Genomic DNA, 16,414 nt, shown 5'->3' with positions numbered 1-16,414 from the left:
TTAAATACATATTCAACTGGGATTCTTGTATATATTAGGAAGACATTTTAAATCACCCTGTATCAGCTGAACAGTATTTATTTTGTTTTATATTGTTGGTCTTACATAATATCCTTGATGAATTTTCAGGCCTGAAGGTGCCGTTTATTAAATTAGGGGTACAGCCCATTAAATTAATAAATTGTTACGGTGGAGGCACGCTTGTCTTCTGAATCTATAAGTGCATTGCTTAAATTACTGTTGGAATAATTTACACATGAAGAGGCTCTGGTGTTTAAAAAAGCTTTGGGTATTTCTTATCTCTGGAAATAATCCTGGACTAGGTGCTTAAGTGGATACAAGCAATAGTCTTTTCAAAGTAGTAATAATTCATACTATTTTGGATTTCCTAATACATTATCCTAGAAGCATGAATTATATATAACGTTAAAAGTGTTACATTTTGAGTCAAAAATTTTCATAAGAAGTAGGGAGACCGTCTCAACTGAGAAAATACGCTCATGATCTTGAAAAGGCTTAGTAAACTTTCCTTGTGAGATTTTTCTTTTTCTTAAAAGATCTGTAATAAGGTGAACAGAGAAAACATTTCAAGATCGAGGAAAAGGAAATTAGAACTTGGCTGCTGTTGCAAAAAAAAAAAGATTGCTCCCCTCCCCCGTTATTTTCAGTAGTATAAAATTGAGGACGACTCCTGGTTTTTAATCTTGTGCCACTCTTTCTTATCCTTGGGCTGTGTATGTCAAATTTGTATGCTGATTGCTTACGTGTGACACACATCTCTATCCCAAATTTAGGTATTATGAAATTAAAAAGAAATGGTTTGGGTGAAACCTCCCCTCTGTGGCAGCAGAAATGCTGTCATTCTTGTATTCTTAGGGCCTGACTCTGTGCCTGGCACGTGGAATGGGTGAAATATAGTTTTGGTGAATATACACACGAATGAAGTACACAGAAAAAGTGCACCATGATGGAAAAAAATGCTTAATTATTCTGAGTCTAATATTTGCAACATATCTGGTTAATATCTGTCCATTATGTTTTTTTCCCATTCATCTTCTCCTAGAATCCATACAGCAAAGCATGGGCAATGGTTATATTTTATTGATTTGAGTTCATACATCAATAATCTATCACAGCAAATAAATAGATAACATTCTATTAAGAAATCACTGCTGCTCCTTAACACCAAAACTACTCTTTAAAGGACTTATGTTGGCTAGAAACATCCAAACTGGCCTCAACTTCCAAACTAAACAAGACAACTGCTAATAGACGGGCTGGAGCCAAAATGATGGTTGTAAGGCAGCGGTGATGATGGTGGCAGTGATCAGGAGTTAAGATTTACCCCACTGTCCTCTTTTACTCTTCAGCAGGCATTTTATTTGATATGACAATGTCAACTGCTTTTCTTTTCTGCTCCTCAAAACTAACCTTATGGTGCTTCAGACTATGCTATGCCCTACAGTACAAATTTTGGTAAGATAATTACTTTTTTGGGTAAATACTTTTATCCCTCATCACTTCCATTTTTATTTTATTTTTTTGTATTTAGAACAGAAGTTCGTCTTAAAATTTATTTGCAAAACATCTATAATTACATTTTCAAGTACTCAAAAAATTGTTTCTCACGTTTGTACTTCACATAAAGTGCAAAGATCTTTAGATGTGCTGAACACAAAATTAATCTGCTGTTATCCCTGTTTTACAGCTAGTTTGCTAGAATGTTATGAATAATAAATTGAAGACTCTCATGAATTGCCCAAAAGTTGAATCTAGAGTATTCAGGGTTGTGTTTTCTTTCTTTTCTCCCCCTCCTGGATTTTTTTGTTCTAGGGAGGTCACGTAAGGACGTCCGTGGAAGGGCTCTGTGCGCCATCTACTGACGGAATCTATATTTCTAGGGTCTGGAGAATGATAATTACCCCTGCATTTCGTTTTTAAAGCATTCTTTGAGAAAGGAGGGGTAATGGGAAAAGACTCGCTCTGACTGTGACTTCTTTAGTGACTCCTGGAATAAATCTGAACTCAGCAAACACATAAGAGACATCGGTTTCTCAGCGCGAGTGCAAATTACAAGAGAGAATCCCAAGAGAGCCCCGGTTGGCATTGGAAGAAGCCAAACCTTGAAGTCAATTCAAACGAAGAATAGGATTGTTGTTTTTCACCTGTGTGCGGAGCTACACTCGCTGCCTAAAGGTTGCCGCCTTGTAGGAAATGGCTTTACTAATGGCACATCCAGATAACCATCAGTTTCCAGTCTATTCCAAGTGACTTCTGTCCAATTTGGTTATTTTATTAAAAATTTAATAATGCATAGCAAGTAGGTCCACCCTTCATGTAGATCCTAACACACAGCTTGTCTATGTGTATATAAACTTGGTCCTTATACAAACATACAGACACACTTATACGTACGCTTATAAGATGATATGCAACTATGTACATAAGAGTCAGTTGAGAAATTTAAGCTCTTGGACTTGAATTAAAATGTTTCTCCCCTCAGTCGTTCTCTCCACTCTGTGCTAAATCCAAGAGAAAGATAGGAGAAATTGGGGTCCTCAAGCCAAAAAAGTTTTCTTGTGAGTGGGGAAGAGCCGAGTATCAGTTTTAAAGTTGGAGGCTTGGATTGAAATTAAAGTTGGCCCGAAATGTTCGGATCTGAATCGCGTTAAGGTTCTGTTACCAGGTGAGAGAACTGAAAATTAACAACGAAGACCCCGGATGCCCCAGGTACCCTCCTTCCCGCTATACCTTTCTCTTTAATCCAAGGGCTCAGACAATTTACTTTCGTGGTTTTAAGAAAGAAAAATGAAAAGAAAGCAAAAAAGTCGAGCCAGAGTGAAGAACAGAGGCAGTAAAGAGGGAAGGCAGGAAGAAGAGAATGACGCCAAAGAAAAGATTTAGAAAGAAATTGGGAAGCGAGGGGAAAGGAAGAGAAAAGAAGGAAGATAAAGACGGCACAAAAGGAATGAGGGCTAGGAAGACGCAAGGATCTTTTTTCAACGAACCTAAGATACACCCATCTTTCACTTTCAAATCAATCGTCTAGATCTTATCCGCTTCCTTTGTAAAGGTTGTCTGCGTTGCTAAAGGAGGCTAGTCAGTACTCCTCGCCCCGCCCCACGCGTGGCTGCGCTGTTCTGTCCCCGGCCACCGAGACCCAGCACAGCCCGAGTGGGAACGTCGCAGGCGCGCGTCTCTGGGAACACGCCTGCGACTGGCTGTCACCGGGAACCTAACGGGATTAATACCCAGAGATGGGATTACGTTGGCTATTACCAATACGCCTAAAGATTATAATCCAATTTGTGCACATTACATTCAGTATTAACTTTATCTGCTATTTTAAGACTCCCAGTTGCCCCGCGCGTCCTTAGAGGACAATCCTCCACGTTCTGATGCAACCGAGCAGGCTGTCAGGAGACGAAACATCTCGAAGAAAACAACTCCAATCCTGGTCCCCGAGGGTGTGCACCCGGCACTCCCAGGTGTCTCGCCTTCACCTGGGCACTGCTTTGTGATGCCTCCCAGTCGGGGATTACCAACGCGGCGTTCCCTTGGAAGGAAACAGCATTCTTGTTTCTTTCTCGTTCATTTTATTTTTATATTTTCGGCGGCAGTGGCAGAAGATGCCGGGGAGTGAGGGGTGGTTGGCGGGTGCCTTTGAGTGAATGGGCAAGGAGGCCCGGTGGTTGTTGCCCGTTATAATAGTCTCAGCTATTGCTTTTTGATGCTTATTTGTAGGGTGGTATTTCTTTTGCTCTGTCTTTTAATAAGTTTGTTTGGGTGTGAGTTCTTGTTAGCACAAAACCACAAAAAGACGTGGTGGAAAGTAAAAGAAAGCCGCCTCCCTCCCCCAAGCGTGCTAACTAACGACGAAGACTTGATTTAACACCCCTTCTCTGGCTGCTAGGGTCTCTAGGCAGTGGCTACATTCCAGCAGTTTTAATCCGTTTTTTATTGTAGGGCAAGAGGAGTTTACACAGGGGCTGGGACGGCTCCCCAGCTGGCTCCTCTCCCCACTCCAACGCCCCCTCCCCGCCCCGCCCTTCTCTCCACCCTCCCCACCCCACCCCCAGCAGGAACCTGTTACTTTAAGCGAGCCGTTCCAGTGTGGCGGAGCCGTCCGCCGGGGTTTCGGGATGTGGCCAGTGATTGGCTCTTTCGAGCTCCCCCTGGCTCGCTCGCTCGGCCTCCCCGCGCGCTCCGCCCCGCCCGCGCGCCCTCCCCTCCGCCCCGTGAGGCTCAGAGCCCTGGTGTCAGGCGCCACCGCGCATGCTCCGGAATCTCATCCTCTGGCCCTGGAGCTGCTGCTGCTGCTGCTGCTGCTTTTGCTTTTGGGGCTGAGTTTAATAAGCGAGCGAGCGAGCGAACGCGGGGGAAAAGGGCAGAGAATGTCCGCCATCTACCCTCCGCTCCTGGGCGCGCTCTCATTTATAGCAGCCTCTTCATGAATTACAGCTGAGGGGGGCGGGGGAGGGGGGTACCACACAACACCCCAGCAAACCTCCGGGCCCCCAGGCATGGCTAGCTCGGTAAGTACATGCAAAAATAATAAAAGACCCCTCCCCACCCCCGGCCTTTCCTCCCTCGCCCTGTGCCGCCGCCGCAGCCCAGACAGCGCCAGCGCTCCGCGGTTCCAATTAGAAAAAGGTTGGTACGGCTTGCAGGGAGCTGCTGCCTCTCCCTCAGCCTCCGCTCCCCTCCCTCTACACCCCACCCCCCCCGGCGCGCGCACACACACACTCACACACTCACACACACTCGCCCCTCCACCCCCCGCGCCTCCCTCCCTCCTCGCCTCTCTTTGCAATCGCAAGAAGCGCACTCTCACTCACACGCGCGCACTCGCACACACACACACTCACACACGGTGGAAGGAGGCGAATAATAACTCAGCCATATTTCAGCCGCCGCCGCCGCCAGGAGCCGCGGGCACAGTCCGGGACGCGGCGAGCAGCCTCAGCGGCCGCTACGATGGTGCGTTCTCCGCGACGCGCGTGTGTGAGCCGGAGTGTGCGGGCTGACAGCGGCGGGGCCGCACGCAACTTTGCCCCGGCGCCTGGCTGTGCGCAGTCGAGGATCGGCGGCTGTCCGCCCGCCGCCCTGCCTTTCTGAATTTCATTTTTTGGGGGGAGGTGGGCGGTACTTTGGGGCCACTTTGGCTCTTGGAAGTGTGTTGCGGGGGCTCCGTTAGGCTGGCCTCGCCGATCGCGTGGGGCTTTACGCTGGGGGTGAGGGGTTCCTTAAGTTATGGATGCCTCGGCGTGTTTTCCTGCGGGCGTTTGTGTGTGTGTGACGACGTCTCATTTTTGTTGTGCACGAACCCCGTGGTAAAAGCACGGGAGTTTGTGCCCATCAGCAGAGGCTGCCTGTAGTTTCCATTTCGCCTGGCACAGCGCTCCACACGCACGCACACACACACGTACACAAAGACTTCCTCGGCGTGTGCCTATCGCCGCGGTACTTTCGGGGAGGGGGCTCGTCCGAACCCCCCTCGGGTCCCAGCTACCTCCCTTCCCACGCTGGGAAACCGCCCCGGCATCGTCTCCTAATTGTCTTCTAATTTGTTTCCGATGCATTTGTTGTCGTGCATGTAGTGGCTGAGTGTGCTCTCTCTCTTCTCCCCGATCCCCGGACCCCCTTTCCCGATTGGGGGTAACATTCCGTTACAACCCCGGCGGGTGTGGATGCGGGGCCCCGGGCCCCGCGGGCCGGGTAGGGTGTGGGGTGTGCGCGCCCACGCGCGTAAACGTGAATGCAGAGGGCACCGCCGTTTCCTTTTATGTGCGTTTCAAGAAGGAGGAAAAAAAATGTCAGGCGCAATGTGCAGTGTCGAACGGTCGCCTTCCTGTTGTTCACGGCTGTCTCTCCTCCCGCTGCCCGCAGTGTGCCGTGCAGGTGAAGCTGGAGCTGGGGCACCGCGCCCAGGTGAGGAAAAAACCCACCGTGGAGGGCTTCACCCACGACTGGATGGTGTTCGTGCGCGGCCCGGAGCACAGTAACATACAGCACTTTGTGGAGAAAGTCGTCTTCCACTTGCACGAAAGCTTTCCTAGGCCAAAAAGAGGTAGGGCTCGAATACAAAAGGAGCTTGATAAAAAATGTCTTTACTGGCGGAGGAAACAATTGCTTGGCCCTGGCGGTCCCCCTGCTCCTCTCCCCGCCCCCCGCGTCGCGCTCGCCGGCGGAGCCTCGGGACTCGGGTGCGCGGCGCCGCGCTGGCCAGGTCCCGGCTCCCGCCCGCGCGCGCGACTTCGGCTTCGTGAAAGTCATTGCAGAGAAAGGACTGTCAGGTGTTGAGTGTTTATCCCAAGCCTGCCCTCACCGGTCCTCTGGGATTAGCCGCGGCTTCCGTGGGGAAGGTGCAATTAGTTGTTGTGTTTGGAGGTGTGGGGAGTGGGGCTAGAGGGAATAAATAACTTGGGCCTTTTTCCCCCGTAGATAAATGGACATTTACCTGTGTTATTAGCAGAGAATGCGTGGGACGTAGTTATTGTTCCGTCTTGAGAAATCTCTTTAGGGTCTTCTCTGCCTTCCTGCCTGTGTATGAGCCACCAGGCTCCTGTTGTCATAGACTTTTCTTTTTGTGGGTTAGCCACCCCCAGCCTCCGCCGTCAGGATTTTGTTTAGTGGGGGAGTTTACTCATTCCTAGCCCCCAACGGCATTTGATTGCTCATTCAATTTTGAGCAGGGTTGCGAAGTGTCGGCCGATTGGTCTGCAGGGAAGAGGGTCCCTGCAGAGGTCGACGAAGCTAAGTTTCAGAGGAACCGTGTTGTCTTGTCTTGTTCTTCAGTCCTTCCCCACCTTGGTTTTCAGCCTTGGTATCTAGTTTGCATAATCCTGCCCAGCCTCTGAGGTCCCAAACATTTTCCATAAAGGACAGGACAGTTTTGAAGAAACGCAGGTGTTAACGTAAATTGAGAGAGGGTTTGAAAAATCCTGATTTCTATTCCCTTCAGCCTCAGGAAAGCTACTGTCTGGTTGTTTTAGTTGGATTAGTGGAGGTAACAATATAAATACAATAAGATGCTTTGTTTGTGAACAGGTTTATTTATCTAAGTCGACACAATAGTTAGTAGTTGTCTTCCATTTGATCCGTAATCTTTATTGGCATCTAGAACTCCTGCAGTTTCTTAGGGTAACCTCATAATAAATGCATTCTGCTTAGAGCTATGTGGGAATTATTGAACATTCAGGGGCTGAATAAAGAGAAACGCTGTGTGTCTTATCGGTGGCAGAAGCTTGTGTGGGTGCTTATTTTTGTTTCCAGAGCTCATGTAATGGGACATAGGATTGTATATGTTGCTTTTAATGGTTTGTTTTATAGCTTCTCTTGAAAACTTGAGCAGTTGAATTTGATGGGCTTTGCTGGATGGCTAATAAATGAACCAGCTTCTAATAGAGGTGTAGGAATATGCATGCCTATAGGAAATAACATTTAGATTTTGTTAGCATTTTCTATCAAAATATAGCCAGGGATATTACACTTCATATTTCCTCTAACCTGTGATAAGGATGAGTATTGTCAAGTTTCTGTCACTACATGAGATCGGGTATGATGCTTCTTGGAATCTCGCTCTCCCTTTCCTGCGTGTCCATAGAGCCACTGCGGAGGAGTTTAAACAAAAGAAACCACCTTCTAAGATCCTTGGTACACACTATTATGCCTCCTTGGCTGCTGTTCACCTCGAGGTGAAATACACTTAACACAGAAAGCCGTATTTATTGCTTGAGGAAAACGAAGTCAGGTGGCAGTAGATGTAGCTCTTAAGATAACTTTGTTTAGGTGCCTGAACAATCAACAAATTGGCCTGATGAAATGAAAGATGACCACGCTTCCCATATTCCACCAGTGTTCTCTGCTTCAGTGGGTGTGTGTGGTGATGTCCCCCTTTATTTGCCATACCTGGTGCTTTTCGGTCCACCAAAAGGGACCGTGATGGCGCTGCCTGCCTGGTCCATACCTGGGAGTTGCTGCGTGGTAAGCCCCGTGGTATCACCTGTGTCTTCTCAGACATCTCTAGTGAGATTGTTGGCTTGTCCGTTGGGCTCTTCAATTTTTATTCTCAACTGTGGAGTTTCTTTACGTAGTCAGTCTATAAGCCATTGTTTGAAAATGTTTATTTTTGGATTTTTATTTGTATGTGTGCTTCCCATGATGTGACAAGTCCTGGGAAAAAAGCCAGCTTACATAGCCCAGGAGAGACCTTGTCATACTGTAATTACACATGATTCAGATTGCAGGAGAAGGTTTCTCTGTTCATTGGGAATAGGTAGTTGTAAATTCATGTAACACCAAACATGCCACTTAACACTGGGACTTACTTTTTGGCCTATAATGTCTTTCAAAATGGTAAGAATAAATACAGAATAAGAGTGGCAGGCATCTGTGTCTATTTCTATACCTTGTAAGGTGCTGTATTTGTGATATTATAGATCTGTCAATGTTAGGATTGGAAAAGGGAGAAACTGCAAAAATGGCTTTGTAGAAAAATCTGAGTTACAAGATATTTAAAAGAAATGCACATACTCTACTCAAGGGCTATTAATAACAAGTTAGATCACTTTCATTGTATATGGTAGCAGATAAACAGAAGTGGACCTCAGAACTGAGGACAAACTTCTCAGCCACGGAGATGGATGAGGTCTTAGTTTCATAAATCTTTGGCTTGCAGAAGTGAATTTTCAGGTTGATTTCCTTTATTTCACAGTAATATTATGAGAACTTGTAGAGGAAGAAATTATAGTATTTTTTAACTTGTTGCCTAATGAGAATTACATATACCCTTTCAGAATTGAGCTGATTGGACTTGAATTAATGAGGTTTTACTCTGTTCCAGAGGTGTATTGAAGACTTTCAATTTAAAACTACTAGCACAAAGTCATAGAGAAGAGATTTTGATGAAATAATGAAGCCTGGAATATCCATTATCCATTACAGAATAGGCAGGTCAGAGTATAATGCATTTTAAAACTATCTACTTGCAAAAAAAGACCATGTCTTATTTATTAGTACCAAAGATTTATAATAGTCTGATATAACTGAAATGAATAGTCACATTCAAAACATTTCATTTAAAATATTAATGTTTTCATTTTTAGTATGATGGTATGATGTGAATTTGAGTGAACTTTCTTTTCAATTACAGCCATCCCTACCATTACAATCTGTTCCACTGACATTTATGATATGAAATCTGTTGCTTATTATTTTATGTAAGCTAATTTGGCCACTGGTATGATGGCTTTTTATTTGTAGCATTAGTCCTTTGAATGGGCATATAAAGCATAATAAATCCACACTTATAACTTTCCTTTGATTTAAGTGTTTGAGCCCAGCTTTAAGGTGTAGTTCTGATTTGTGTTAGTCTTCTGAAATAATTTGGATAACTTTTTATCAGGGCACCTAAAATTTGAGGATTTTCTAGTTGGAGGTATTACCGTGTTTCCCCCAAAATAACACCTAATCAGAAAATAAGCCCTAGCATGATTGAACATAAGCCCTAATGCATCTTTTGGAGCAAAAATTAACATAAGACCCGATCTTATTTTCGGGGAAACACAGTATGTGCACCTGATGTATTTTCTCTTCTGAGGAGTTTAAAAGGTGTAAAGAAAAAATAAAGATGGAAGACTATACTGATACATTCAGTGAGTGTTACAAGATTTGTGTAGAGTTTTGTATGGAATTAAGATGATCAGTGAGAACAGTTTTGTTACTTGGCATTTTGAAGCAACATATAGTATAATTTTCGAAGGCATTTAAAAGCTCAATTGCTAGAGGAAATCTCATGCTGTTAGTGAGAATAAATTGGGCACAGACATTTTGGAGGACATTTGACAAAATCTAATATGATTTTAAATCTTTATACCCTTTGGCCCAGAAATTTTACTTCTAGGAATTTTCCAACAGATATGGCTTTACAACTACACAAATATATAACATTTCTTGTGACTGTTTTTTCATAGCAGAAATTTGGAAGCAAGTCATATAGGGGACCTCAGTTGGGTAGGAGTAAATGGTGGTGATCTATAAAAAAAGGGTAAATCTCTTTGTAGATGCGTGAAGATCTTCAAGATATATTAAGTTAAATAAGGCAAATTGCCAAATCAGTGTGATCTCATTTTTAAAATGTATTTAAACAGATAAAACAAATATATGTGTGTATGTATATAAATAAATCCTGGGTGAGTGGGCACAGACTCTTACCAGTAGTTTTCCTTAGTGGGTGTTTATGGTGTTGGTGGTGATGGGAGGTTATTTTTGTAGTGTTTGATTTTTTTTTTTTTAAGTTAATTCTGTATATTGAAAAGCACTCCAGTGAACACGCATTACTTTTTAAGACTGAAGGACAAGAAGTAAAGACCCAATGTAGAATATTGCCTTTTAAACAGGGATTTAACATGTAGCTATCTAAATGTGATCTTTAACTTTCTTGGGTAGGTATTGTTGCTCAGTGGTGAAGCGTTAGGATTAGGAATTAAAGACATATTCAAGTGCTGATTTAAGAGATGCCTCCTGTTACCTTGAGCAAGTAACTTCTGTGTCTGTTCTCTCATTTGTGTTCTCACTTGTGTTAAGGGAATGATGATAGAGGAGAACCATTACCTCACAAGCTGAGGATTAAATATGAATCAGCTGTTCTCAAGTTTATTGGTTTTAAGACCCCTTTACACTTAAAAGCTGAAGACTCAAAAGAGCTTTTTCTATGTAAATTATGTCTATTAATAGTTACTTTATTAGAAATGAAATCAGAGACATTTTAAACAAATTCTAAAACAAAAAGAGTGAGAAGAGTGGCATTGTTTTACTTTTTGTGTGCAAATCTCTAATGTTTGTTTTAGTAGACAACAACTGGATCCTCTTCTGTGCTTCTGTGTTCACTCTGTTATTCACTGTTGTTATCACAGGTCATTGTAGCCCCTGAAAAACTCTGCTGTACATGCATGAGAGAATGAGAGTGAAAAAGGCAAATAATGTCTTAGAGTTATTATGAAAAGAGTTTTAACTTTACCAATTCCTGGGAAAGGTCTTGGGGATCCTGGGGTCCCTGGACTATGCTTGGAAAACCCCTGATGTAAAATAAAATATTCAGTATATAACCTGGCACAGATTAATTGCCCTATTCAGATGTGGAAGCTGACTTTTTAAAACCATTATTATTGTTGCTAATAAAAACACTCATTTAATGAAAAGAAAAGATCAATCTTCCAAGGTATTTATTTGCATGGTTAAATACCAGTGTAACAATTACCTAACAACTTTTTTCAGAAAAGGATAATCCGAATTTGGGTTTTACGGGATGTAGTTCACAGTTATTATCATTGTCCATTTGATGCTGGGTTATCTGTATTCTGCAGAATCCTTTTATGTCTATCATTTTAAGTGACTCTGTACAATTGCCTCGCAGAAGTAGATAGGACAGCGGTATCAACTGGTTTCAGAATTTTACCTTAAAGATCCTTTATTCCTTCTCTTGGTTCCTTGATGTTTCCTTCCAGTTCCATGGACCAGCCGTAGCCCTTTAGCTCTTTTTCTGGTCATCTATTACAGATGATCCCTGGTACTTAACACAGCTTTTACAGTTCTAAGATGTGGAATTTTTTTTTATTTTTATTTTTAAATCTCCTAGTAACTTCAGTCTTCAAAAGAGAACTTGGAAAGCTTAGCTACTTGGGACTGGGGGAAGATGTTAAATACAATTATACCAATTACATAATGAGGCAAGGATTTGATATATTACTGAACTTTACTCGATCTTAATCTTTATTGATCAGATTGTAGAATATTTTTGATCTCTGAAACATTACTTTCACAGTGTCTTAATAGAAACAATATAAATTTCTATAATTTGTTCCTTTGGCTTTGATACTTTGTTTGAGTTTATGTTTTTACTCTTCCGAGAAGAAGATAACGTAGAAAGAGAAATTCTGTTGTCTGAGTGAAAGTCTTTCACAACATTTTGTTTTGTGTGTGTGTGGCCACAGTCTCTAGTTTGTCCTCTTCCTCATAACATATATATATAGTTCAATGCTTTCATTTTTTCTCATATTTTGTGGTTCTCCTTATTCTTGTTTATAGTGCTGTATTCATTTTTGAAACTATATAATTTGTCTGAAAAGAGTAGATAAATAATTGCTTATTGATAGTGTTACAAATAATTTATAAGTTTTTAAAAAACTTACAGATATCATAGAAATTGAGAAATTACATTGTACAGTTGTACAGAGCAGCTTTTATGAAGAACTCATGTATTATTTTTTTACATGCAAATGAAAATCGTGTTATTTTCTAATTTATAAATACGTGTTCATTGTAGAAAAATCAAAGTAGAAATAGAAAGAAAGGAGTTAGCCCCAAATTTTTCATAGATAACCATAATTAATACTTTGGTAGACATATTTACATATACTATATATTTGTGTGTGGACACACACACTTTTAAATATTAACTAACTATAAATTAACATTTATTCATTCAACAAGTTTTTTTTTTCTTTTTCTTTTTTTTTTGGAGCTCCTACTATGTGCCTAGACCATTTCTACGAGCTGGGGATAAAGCACAGATGAACATTCCTGTCCTTGTGGTATATAATGGAATATGATCTTTTTAAGCCTGACTTTTGTGGTATTACGTTGAATATAGGTTGTTACACATTATTTGGACATTTAGATTGTCCTCAGTTTGAATGTGATATGACTATTGCTGTGGGAACATCTTTGATGTTCATTTTTATAGCTTTTCAATAATTTCCTCATGTTAAATTTCCAGAAGGGAGGTAGTTGAGTCAAGGTATATAGATTGTAAATTTTGATATGCATTACCAAACTTTCCTCCAAAAAGACTGTACCAGTTTGTACTTTCCCAGGTGTTAGGAGACTGCCCATTTCCCTACATGGTTGCCAATGCTGGAAATTACTAGTTTTGTTTTGTTTTGTTTTTAATCTTTGCCAATTTCCTGGATGAGACTATGCCTCATTTTTATTTGCATTTATTTGATTAGTAACGCCACATATCTTTATGTATGTGCTATATATTTACCGTTTTCATTTATGATATGCCTGTTTTGTGCCCTTTTTTGTATTCCTCAAAAAATACAAAGGAGAATACAAAGGAAAGAATGATGTAACAAACATTCAAATCCCCACTGCTAAGAATGAACAAGTGTTTACATTTTATCATATTTGCTTCCTTGTTTTGATTTTAGGGAATTAAGTATTACAGATTCAGCTAAAATTTTTAAATGCTTCTCAACCTTTTCTTCTAACTCTTCAGCCTTTCTTCCATCTATTTATGTAAATTTGCACATTTATGTTGCTACAAGTAATGTGATGTTCTGTCTTAAAATATTCATGAACTGTATCGTACTGGGCAAATCATTTTTTTTTCATTTGAGATGTAATTCACATACTATAACATGCACGCACTTAAAATGTAAAATTCAGTGGTTTTTAGTATATTTACAAGGCTGTGCAACAATTGCCACTATTTAATTCCAGAACATTTTCATGAGTGAATAATTTTGCATCTTGCTTCGCGCTCCCCACTCATACGTTTTTGAACCTTTTCATATTTCATTTGTCGAGAGCCAATTCATTCCCTTTCATTTGTTTGCTTAGTATTTCATCATAGGAATATGTTCTATGCTTGCTTTTCTGTTCCCTTATTAAGGAATATATAGGTCATTTTCCATTCTGTGCAGTGCACATCTTTGTACGTATTACCTTGTACAAATGAACAAGAGTTTGAATATAGGCCTAGAATTTGAGTTGTGGGTATGTTTGCATTTGTACTAGACATTGTCAGATTGCTCTACAAAGTAGTTGGTGACAGTTTATACTCTGTCAGGGAATGAGTACCATTTTCTCTATATCTTCAACATGTTTTAAGATTTCTTACTTTTGATATTTCATTGAAATATGATATATTTTTGTTTTCATTTGCATTTCTCTGGTTTCCAGTGGGCTTAAGCACTTTCTATATGTTTACTGACCATTTGGATTTCCTCTTTATTGACTTCTTTTTGTATCATTTGTCTTTAAGAAAGCTACTGGGATGTTTGTTTTTTAACTTAATCTGTAGGATGTTATTTTGTTTCTTTCTCTTGTAGCCTAATGTATAGTATCTTTTTGCCATATACATGTTTTTAATTTTGTCAGTGATCTATTTTGTTTTGTTTTCCTGTTTGGTTTTGGGGTTTTGTTGAAGAATATAATTTGGGGGCTTGGTAATGTGCTTAAGCAACAGACTTTATATGTGCATGATGCGTTGAAAGGATTGGGGGAGGACGTCAGTGAGGCAAAGAGGAGGTCCCTGCCTTCAACGTGCTTGTGTCTTCTCGAGCTGGAAAGGACACTTGAGAGTCTTCATCTTTGTGCAGCCTCTCATTTTACTTTCAGTCAGCAGCCGAGAAATGTGAAGTGATCTTGCGTGTAGACACAATGAGTCACAAGTGTGCTAGTGCGAAGATAACTAGTAATAAATGGTGGTAAATGTTTACTTTTAAAACACTGAGTCATTATTCACTTATATTAGCAGACAAATGTTCAGCAATAACTGCTTTTGTAGACATGATCTAAGATTTAATTAAGTGGTGGTAACCATGGTAGATGCTGTTTCAAAGGAAGAAGTTCTATAGCTACTTGCAGGCAAAATCAAATTCATTTTACGGGTTAATGTAATGTTTTCCTTTGAGATCAAATCATTAGGAAAAATTGTTACCGAATGGTAGGTATCCTCTGAGATTTCCCCCCACCCCCCACATTGTGGTAGGGTTGCAATTCCATGAAGGATATAGAACATTGTTTTAAGAAATAATGTTGTATGACCTAATTCTTTTAACTGGAGTGTGAGAAGTTTTCAGTGGTTGAGGCCTGAAGAAAGCTATTATCATTGAATTTCTAAAAAGATAAGGCTAGCATTTGGGTGTGATTTAGTTGGTATGTAGTAGTTAACAATTAACTTTTTGGCGAGAATCAACGCACCATCGTTTTTTATTAAAAGTATGGCTTATTCTGAACTTAATTCTGAGATCCTTTCATGTAAAATAATATTCATAAACAATTATAAAGATGATAAGTTGAATTTAATTAGTTATTACCCACGTTAGAAGATTGATATTCTGAGTCAAACACATTTTAAAATATTTAATTTTGCCAAATGTAGATTTTTTTTTTTCTTTGCTTCTTTCCAGAAGAAATCATTAGTTAGTTATTTTCCCATCAACACCCGGACAAAAGCTGTGTATGTATTGAATTTAAAAAGCAAAATATACATGAACAATTTCCTAAAATATTAACACCAGTAGCAGTGGCTTAGAGAGTAGGGAGATTTACATACCTCTTGATATTTCTAGATATAAATTTAGTCTGCAAGATGCCTTTAATTTTTGCAGGTAGGTTTTTTTTATGCCCTCCTTCCTCCTCCTCTCTCCAGGGTCGTGTTGGGAGAGATTATTCCAGGTATCTATTTATTTTAATAAAAATTTATAACATTTTAAAAATTAGTTTCCGGTGTATAAAACATTTTGAATGTTTTAAAAAAGGTTCATTATAGATTTCATGTCATCCATAACTTTTGCCAAAAATACTACATTAATATGAGTTGCTGAATATGAACGCTTTCCTTGCACTGAAGAAATAGTCTTCTATTTAAAAAAAAATGTTTTGTTTGACTTCTTTTCCTGTTCCTGTATCATAAGCAGTTGTTTTGTGACTCAGTGAAAACTAGAGAGGTGAGGTTGTTGGGATATGGTTGCTTTTAGTGGTATGGGTTCTTCAGAATGTTGGTAGAGCTCCAGACGGTCTTATCAGACATGCTTGTTGTATGACTGTCCCTACCTGTGTACAGAAATACTGAGGAGAAGTGGGAAGCGACTTTCCATCATATGCAGCTTTTAGCACCAGTACGTGTATGCTTCAGTCAGTCCTGCACTCACCTCCTGTATTGCAGTAGAGTTCCACACACATCAGATAAGATGGGACTACATTGTATCACTATAGATAAGTAGTATCCATACCTTTGATCAATGTAGTCTAGACTTTGGAAGTTTTGGCAACAATATAACATACACGTAGCTATTATCAGTCAGAAAAAGAGTGTTAGAATCCAGACTTGAGCTTCCACTCCCTTAAGTGGTAAATTATTACTTAGTATCCTAAAAGTCATTTCTTCTGTACCTCTTGTAATTGACTTTGTGTAAACAGAACCACCACTTGAATTTAGCAGGAAACATTGTGTCGGCTGGGAAACACATTTTCTAGAATGTGTTTTAGGTTATGTTATAGGCAAAATGAATTTTTCTCCTTTTCTCTCTTTTCCTTTACCTACTTTGGCTGCTGTTTTGAAAGCCAGACACAAATTTGAGAGACTTGGCCAGGTCTATCATTTTTTTACTACTTAATCCCT

General features: G+C 40.5%; 1 protein-coding gene across 1 annotated transcript in view; it reads left to right on the top strand.

Moving 5' to 3' along the window:
- The first annotated feature begins 4,275 nt into the window (after window positions 1–4,275).
- Window positions 4,276–16,414, top strand: part of MLLT3 (MLLT3 super elongation complex subunit) — a 261,393-nt gene continuing 249,254 nt past the window's right edge. The window contains exons 1-2 of the mRNA XM_019750373.3: window positions 4,276–4,535; window positions 5,890–6,070. Of these exons, the coding sequence (XP_019605932.2) occupies window positions 4,524–4,535; window positions 5,890–6,070 (193 nt within the window). The 5' untranslated portion in view covers window positions 4,276–4,523. The remainder of the gene's footprint in view (window positions 4,536–5,889; window positions 6,071–16,414) is intronic.

This window comes from Rhinolophus sinicus, chromosome 16 (genome assembly GCF_057876585.1).
Source record: "Rhinolophus sinicus isolate RSI-liver-muscle chromosome 16, RSI-T2T, whole genome shotgun sequence".
Classification (NCBI taxonomy): Eukaryota; Metazoa; Chordata; class Mammalia; order Chiroptera; family Rhinolophidae; genus Rhinolophus; species Rhinolophus sinicus.
The sequence above is the reverse complement of the archived record's forward strand: the minus strand, read 5'-3'. Positions and strand labels throughout refer to the sequence as shown.